The sequence below is a fragment of the Montipora capricornis genome, chromosome 11, assembly GCF_036669925.1.
Source record: "Montipora capricornis isolate CH-2021 chromosome 11, ASM3666992v2, whole genome shotgun sequence".
Lineage (NCBI taxonomy): Eukaryota > Metazoa > Cnidaria > Anthozoa > Scleractinia > Acroporidae > Montipora > Montipora capricornis.
In genome coordinates, this window is record NC_090893.1 from 28,386,173 (window position 1) to 28,394,795 (window position 8,623).

An 8,623-nucleotide genomic window follows, 5' to 3' on the forward strand; every position below is an offset into this window, starting at 1 on the left:
TCCAAGATTTTTAAAGATCATGAAGGTCGAGATCTAGAAGGTTGAACTTGGACCATAAGCGACATGCATTTGCATCATTGATAACCACAAGACCATCTAGGCAAGCCGATGAGCAAGTGCGAGTTTTCATAATATTTAAATAGATACCCATCACCAAAATTGAGGGTTGGACTTAAACACTTGTAGATCTCAGACTGCGCTATTCGGAATGAGTGCTTTGAATTAAACACTGTTGATGAGCGCTATACAAAATACTTGAATACGGTGCATGGGAATATTACGTTGGTGACCTTCTAATCTATCTACATCGTGAAATTGTCTCGAGATGTCCAATGTCCTTCTCGTTTATCCCTTATCGCATTAACCTTCGAGTCAACCTTTGCGCATAGCTTTCTATTTTTAGAACCTCACGAGTTCTTCGGCTCTGCACGCACCGTTCAGAATGGCCAATCAAAATAAAGTTATTGTTAAACCAAGACAAAAATAGCAAAAAACAATGTATGCAAATTGATATAAATGATAGTCTCCTGGGCCCGGTTGTTCAAAAGCCGATTAACGCTAATCCCAGATTAAAAATTAACCAAGGAGTGTATTTCTCTACTCCCAAATGCTGATCAACGATGATATTCGGCAAAACTTTACATCGGAGGAAGTCAATCTTGAAAAACAAAAGTAAGCAAAAGAAACTTTCACCAAAAAGTGGAAAACGTGAAACAAAGTTTACGCTAATCCTGGATTAAGTTAATCGGCTGTCGAACAACCCGGCCCTGCTGAAGAGTTAGCTCTAAAAATAGAAAGATACGCGTAAAGGTTGACTCAAGGATATTGTGCATAGGGAGTTTCCTACTCATGGGCTCCTAGGTGGCTTAAACCAGTTTCAATAACTGTACTATTTAGAAGGGTCGACTCTAAAACACTGTATCACCAAACATCTATGTTATGGTAACACACGAAATAACAATTATTGCCTAACAGAATGCGCTAAATATTGTACGGTACAGGTCACTATAGCAACAGGAAATCCCTCTGAAAACATCCCATATTTTCTATTCAAAGGCTCATTTCTAAAAAGCGAACTCGGTAACCCTCATTTTTCATTGATTGAAAGTAATAGAAGATTATTTGAAATTCTTTGCAATAACAAAAAAAGCTCTGGAGCGGATTCAATACTTCACAATCAGTTGGAAAAATGTAAGGTGGCTCTGTGTCCGCCCAAATAATTTTATCGTATTTTGAAGAGAGGTTGTTTTTAGCCAGCTGATAACTTTCCAGCAATAAAAATGGGGGTCACTGAGTTCGTTTTTTAGATAATAGCGTTTAATGACAAAATGTGGGGTGTTTTTGGATGACTTTCCCCTTGCTCTGGCGACCTATCACGTCACAATGATGAGGGCATCGTGCTATGCAGTAATTGGTATTTCATGTGATGGAGTTCAAGGGCTAGGTAGAATCTGCTAATTCTTCGAATCAAACGAAAGCCAAATTTAAAGTCCTAAATTCGCCCAAAAGTCATTACGCACCGTGACTGAATTTCGTGTAACACGAAACTACCCAAATAGCTGACATATTGCTTCCCCCGTGATTCGCCTGAGTGCATTTAGCCAATCACATCACACATTTGGACAAGTCTTCATTTGAAAACAAAAACAAACGACCGCAATGACTTTTGGGCGAACGTGGACCTTTAAATTCTCTTTGAAATGAGTTTCAGTGACCAAAAGAGAGGGAAAATGTACCTTATTGCACTCCCCACAATAATGTGGCGTGACGTGAAATTGTTTGTTTAAGAACTTCTATTAATGACGATTCAAGTCATTTGTCCAAACGGGTGACGCTGTTTTGTCGGCTTGCTTGATTTCTGCCTCGGATTCTAGGCAATCAGTAAGGGAGAAATGATAACCACACTTTTGTTTGTAATCTCTGCAGCCGATATGGACGAGACCTGGAGCATCAAAGAAGCTACCAACAAACTTCGAACCAGCGCGGTGAAGAGATCTGAGTGGAACGTTGCTTTCAAAGAAGGCATTGATCTCGATCACAAAGCGGTACAAGAAACGTTCGGTGAAAGCACTGAAGAGGATTTTATCGCAAGATACGATTTGAGCTTCTTGTCTCCAAGAAGTCAGGCAATACGATGCAAGGTACAAGTGCTCGGATTATATCAGGGCACAAGCTCTTGACAGAATCCTATCGACCTTCGGATGCTCTAGCAATCAACTACACTCAAGTCAGGCCCTTTGAATATGCAAATCTTGGTCAAATTATTTTAGCTGAAATCAGAGTGTTGCAGGCCCCGTCCAAATATATCAGGATATTTTTGAATCCGCAAATTTTTCTTTCCAGATTCAAAAATGTTTCCATCCACACGTAGCCTATTCCAATTGAATTTGCCCGTCCACACGTATTCGAAACGAATCCGGATTCATTCTAGTACTCAGGACTCCTCAAGGAAACAGAGGTAACAGAGTATGCGCCATGAAACCCTCGTCAGCCGTCTTGAGAATTGATTTCACGTTAAGGAACTGGGCTCGATCTTGTTACGTCATCCTGATAAAAAAAATATCCGGATTTGGCGTCCACACGGTTCCGGATTCCTATCGAATTACAAAAGATCCACTCTGGAGAGCGTATTCAAATAGTTCCGGATTTGCCGGATACGTGTGGACGGAAGGCGTATCCGGAAAGAAAACGCTGTAGACGGTTGTACTTAAAAGTTCTTAACCTACTATGACTAAAACAATAAAGTTTTATTTTTCTTTGGAATTCAAACTATATCAACTAAACAGTAAGTGAACCAAGTTTTAAGCATTGATTCAAAAAAGGACACCTGCTTTATTTAAATGGAATTTTCCTTTTTAATGGTCCGCCATTACCAACAATGAAATCTTAAGAGAGCTGGATCGAGGAGAAATGGCGTCAAGACTCCATAGTTAAAGAATGCAATGCGTGTGTACGCGGTGAATTAATATGCAGCACGGGAATTTCGGGCTTTCAGACTTTTAAACTCGTGTTTTGCATATATAATAAGCTGCATTTACATGCTGAAATTTTAATCTGGTGACTGAGCAGATGAGGACACTTTTCCCTAGCTCCGACCCTCCTAGGTCCAATCGGTCAGTTTGGAACGTGAGTAATTGAGGACTGTGAAATCCAAAACTTACACTCAAAGTAAACAGCCTTTGGATAAAAGTCAAAAGTCCAGAGCTCAAAATATTGCCAGGCAAGTGTTAAGCAATCAAAATCTGAAGAAAAATAGGAAGCGATTTTGATCATAGTAGCACTTTAAGGTTTCATATGACACTTGACTCACAAGGGCAGTCCTTAGGTACTGCAAATTTCAATTCGCGAAAATGGTACATCTGGTTCACTGAAAGGCTAAACTTTATTAAGTCCACTCGTTCACAGCTTCTACGTTCGCATTTGCGTGATCCCATAGGTCTAGCGATGGTTTCGTGTGATCGCTGTTTTAGTATTCCTTTACGGAAACACTGTTTGTAGGTGAGCAAATAATTTCTAGGCTTATTGATTGAGGAACTCTGTCCAGTGTATGAAAAATTGGCTTCTTCATTGTGTTGTTGTGATTGATGGTTCCATAGAAGGGATTTTTGCGCGGACTAGGATGTCCTTCTTGTAATTTACAACTTACCCTAACCCCACGTGTTTGAAAATCCCAGCAAGACCCGGTTGGTTCTGCATAATGTGCCAATGTTTCATAATAGCTCGAGGTCTTTTTGCGTCAATTAAAACTTTGGCAACTTACCACTCCAGGCTACTTTACGCCAGAGATTTTTCTCATCGCAAGTTAAGGCCCATTTCCACGATCAGGGGCGGGTTGCTCAAGGCCTGGTTAGCGCTAACTGTTAGTTAAGAGGTATTTAAACCTTTAAGCTTCCATGCTGTTTAACGCTGGTTAGCGCTAACCATGCTTCGAGCAACGCGGCCCAGATGGGCTTCTTTTATTTCTTGCGCAATTAAGTGTCTGTTCTTTGATCTTTTACATTTCTATCATATTGACTAGGTATGGGTTGCAAGGAAAGACGTCAAAACGAAGCTAGAGGAAATACCCGTCCCTTTCAACGACGTGAGCAATATCGTGGAAGAGTTGCGCTTTGACGACGAAGCAACTAGTGAGAGGTGTCGAGGTTGGCTGGTTTTGCAATCGAAGAAATTTCTAGTTGCTAACATAATCTTTCCTGGCTGTGAAATCGACTACAGGCTCATCATGCGAGCACTTACAGGTAACTGAAAATGTATTTGAGAACATTAATTAAAAGATGTTATCACGACCGACGAACTGTTCCACTTCAGAGAACGACAAATTATCCAATGTTGGTTTCTCTGTACTTCTACATCAAATGTATATATGTTACTCACCTACCGGGAGATCCATATTGGGAAAATCCGTGCCCGAGGCCGCAGACCGAGGGCCGTACTCGAGACAGAGGGCACAGTTTTTCCCAATACGGACCGACCAAGGCCGGTGAATAACATTTTTATTTATTTCTAAATTCTATTTTTAGAAGGTAGGAGAAACTATTAAGAAAAACTGGAAAAGTCATGTTTTTATTTTACACATTGTCTCATCAACGTGTCAACAAAAGTTTACAATAAAATGAATTGATCAATCCATCGTTTTTTTATGAGAAAGTTGAACAATAACACTGCTCCATTGCAAAAAACAATTACGACAAATTGAAACTTCGCTCTTTCAATTCGCAACTTCACTCTGCGCTTAACGTAGTTGGTTACTGTGACCGTGGTCAGGAGATAGGAAAATACTGCCCGCTCCCGGAACCAATCAGATTGCAGGATTCTCAGGATACCGCCCGCTCACGATCAAAGAAATAAATAAATCGATTATATTGATGTGTTGTCACAAATAAACTGAGATATGACGCTCCTAGATGCGACTAAAGATCGAATTTGTCTTACAGATGATGTTATTGCCAAAAATAATGGCGTCCATGAACAAGAGGAAACACAAGTACTGTCTCGCTATCTCTCCAAATTGAAATTCACTGATGCTGACGGATTAATTCTTCCAGTTGAAGATCTACCCCACGGATATCTATTCAGTCACCGAAGGTGTTCCCTTCGGACCCTATTCACTCCCCGGCCGGGGTTTACGATGATTGTGTCCAAGGAGAGTACATGGTGCAGTGATTTTAGGGAAGAAGAATCTCGAGAAACGGTAGGGTAGCAAATGTTAAGCATCAAAAGAACTGACCGAGCAAATTTGGGAGAACATCTCTACCCTCGTGTGGGACCTCATTCCAATCACTATAATTTATCATAGAATTTGGATACCTCAACACAATTTAAAGAGGGAAGAATGGAACGAAAATTAACCGATGGCAGGGAGTTAAGAAAACACTTTTCTGCAAGCAGAATGTCAGTCATTGTAACTCTTAAAGGAGGACAGAGGGGCTGTCAATGTGAAGGCGGGGTCCATTGCCAAAAGCGTGGTTTCCATATAATCTGGAACGGTCTGCGACACGTCGCAGACTCATGGAAACATCTGTCCCCGGCGACACGTCGCAGACACATGGAAACATCTGTCCCCGGCGACACGTCGCAGACACATGGAAACATCTGTCCCCGGCGTCTGCGGCACCCGGTCTGGATGATCGGCAAAGTTGAATCTAGTTCTACTCTGCCGACCATTACGACGGTTCCGACTAAGACAGTTTTTAATGGAAACATGTGTCTGAGATGAATGTGTGTCCTATCGGCAACACACTATTGTTCGCCTTGAAACACGTCCAATCAGACTTGAAGAAAGTGCCCTCCTTTTTCTCCGCGCTTCGCAGAGGATTAGTGGTACGCTTGTCTGCGATCGCCTCAGATTTAAATGGAAACATTTGCCTTCTGTGTTTACGATCGTCTGCGATAAGACCGACGCAGACAGCTTCCGATGGTCGTAGACCGTTGCGAATCATATGGAAACCAGACTTAACACTCCCCTAGGGAGAAGGCTGTATGGGCCGGTACTTGTAAGTTCCCTTTAGTAGAAATAGGTATCTGCTGCCAAGCAAGTCATTGTGAAGTGTCTTAAAATTTACTATCGAGTATGCCAAGAGCCAACCAAGCTGGTTTTGTACAAAGAAATTGACATATTAGAAAGCAGCTACTGTTGAAGAAATGAACTAATTTTCATCGACCAGGCTTCGGTTGTTCAAAAGGTAGATAACACTATCCACCGGATTAGAGCGGTTTTCAATTGAGTGTCGAAAGTAATTAGCGAATTGCTTTGGCTTTGCATTTACTTCACTCAGTGGTTTGGTTTAAAGTTCTCCCGCCATTTTTTCAACCAATCAGAAGTGAAACCAAAACCAATTGTGGTTCGCGCGTGCACATTTTCCCGCGCTTTTTGTAGGCTACGTGTAATTACTTCGAGTTTTGATTGGTTTACTGGATTGTCTCCGTCCTTTTTGATTGGCCAAAGTTATTTACTTTGGTTTTGGTTTTACAACGGTCGATTGAAACTCGCTCCAACACTAGCAAAACCGATCGATTGAGTTATCCAGTGGATAGCGCTATCCACCCTTCGAACAACTGGGGCCACAACGAAAGCAATTCATTTCTGAACCGCGTTCACATCGGTTAGTGACATTTCCGACAAATCAATCATAGTTCAAAGCTAGGCGTGGACGGTTATAGGGAAGATATCGTTAACGTCACCTATTGCCAATTAAGTGCCAACCAGAGCCTCATTGGCGGTCGAAACAAAGGGTCTTTTGTTTCTGTGGTTGGCACAAAAGCAATGTTTGTAAACAGATATCTTCCCTATAAGCGCTGGAAAGACATGTACGTCTGAGGAGTATTTGGAAGCTCAGAGGTCTGTTTTAGGGCAGTCACATCGAAAGTATATATTCGTTTTTTTCGGATTTGGTGTCTGTTGCGGTCTGTAGTTTCTATTTATTTATTCATTCATTCATTCATTTTATTTGGCTTTTAGCTTCCAGTCTTCCAAACTTTTTTTTAACTTGTATGTCTTGTTTTCTAATTTCAGACCACGTGATGTTCCCAACCCAATTTTCCTTTTGTTCTTTAATAAGTTATGGATACATAACATATGCACGTGCATAAGACGACATTTGAAAGAAACTGTTTCCTAGAGTAAGATCACTTGGTCTGAAATAGGAAAACAAAACGTACAAGCCAAAAAAGGTCTTCTCGTTTATTTGACATCTAAGTGTTTTAAAGACATGTTTAGTATTTATTGGGGTTTTAAACACTTTTGGTTGGGTGGTGTTACGGGTCCGCTCATGGCTACAGTTGCTTTTCACTCCGGATTAGTTGACATAGTGTGTCGGGAAAATGGGTTTCAAATCAAACGAAATTTCCAATTTGCCGAATTACTTTCATGAGTAGACTGAAACAGCTCCTCGTGCGATACGACTTCATTTTATGCACAATCTGTAATTTCTTCTTTGAATTCGTTTGCAGACAGACATCCACCTTGGCACTGAAGAATGGGACAATGCTCTCTTCAGCGAGGACTGGGAACCGGAAATGATTGTGTCCAAAATGCCAGAATTTCTTGACTTTGTTCGAGACGTTCACCGATTCATTTCTGACTCTTGCAAACATGAACAATCCAGTTCGAATATGTGAACGTCTGAGTGAAGTTGACGGAGGTCTCGCGCTCCGTGCAAAATGCTATGTTGCAATAGACCATGTTCGTATTCTCAGTATTGGACTGGAAATATGTCATAGCAACAGGCAGTCCGAATAAATCATCATATAATTGTCACGAAATCTATTCACGCTTCACACGAAGCTTCAATTGGTCGAAGCGAAAAATATCACAATAAGCATTGTTTTTGTTTTGTCTTGGGACCATTGTAGGTCCCAAGAGAAACAGGAATCAATGCGTATTCAAAATTTGGGTGGAGAAACAAACAGTATTATGTTCTTTTCCTCTTCGACCAATTGAGAACGACTTTCGAATTTCGAACTGTCCCGGCCTAGTTTAACAGGGCGTTCATAACTCTTTGCAATGCTGCCAAAATTTAAAAACGTTTTTATTCCACGCCTGCATTGATTGTTAGAAGTAAAAACCGTTCATCCCATCATATCATAAATCGGCAAAGGCCCAGGGGTTAGACTACTGGAATTTCAGGCCGCGGTGTGGTTCACATCCAACTCTCTCCATGCACTAACTCGATGCTTCTCCGGCTGACTCCAATGCAACTGGACTAACCAACTAGTTTTGCCCATCCAGTAGGCTTTCTTAACGCTGCTGTGTTCACACACGCTAAAAAGTTTCAAGCTTTAAACCTTCCTCAGTATAAATAAAGCTTATCCTATTACTTTTTGACGTGGAAGGAGCTCCCGTTAGCACTTCACTAAGGTTATCAAAACGTCATCAAATGACATCGATGACCTGCATGATCTTTCATTATAAAGGTGTGTTCTGACTTCTACGACAAAGCCATATAACACTTATGTCTCGAAATGTCCCTCATTAGATGCACGCGGAATCTTGATCAATGAATAGTCCATTTTACAGTTGTGTGCTTAGTTGACCTTGCTTTGATAGAAACTTCACTGCTTTTCTTTTGTAAATTCTTACTAATTAGCATGACAACATCATTAACATAAGAAGAGGATGGAGGTC

At 41.0% G+C, this 8,623-nt stretch overlaps 1 protein-coding gene across 1 annotated transcript in view; it reads left to right on the forward strand.

The window, feature by feature from the left end:
- The window catches only part of LOC138022777 (uncharacterized), a 20,601-nt gene extending 12,291 nt beyond the window's left edge, over positions 1 to 8,310 (forward strand). The window contains exons 6-9 of the mRNA XM_068869722.1: positions 1,927 to 2,141; positions 4,019 to 4,238; positions 4,935 to 5,191; positions 7,450 to 8,310. Coding sequence (XP_068725823.1) covers positions 1,927 to 2,141; positions 4,019 to 4,238; positions 4,935 to 5,191; positions 7,450 to 7,617 — 860 coding nt within the window. The 3' untranslated portion in view covers positions 7,618 to 8,310. The remainder of the gene's footprint in view (positions 1 to 1,926; positions 2,142 to 4,018; positions 4,239 to 4,934; positions 5,192 to 7,449) is intronic.
- The last annotated feature ends 313 nt before the right edge of the window (positions 8,311 to 8,623 follow it).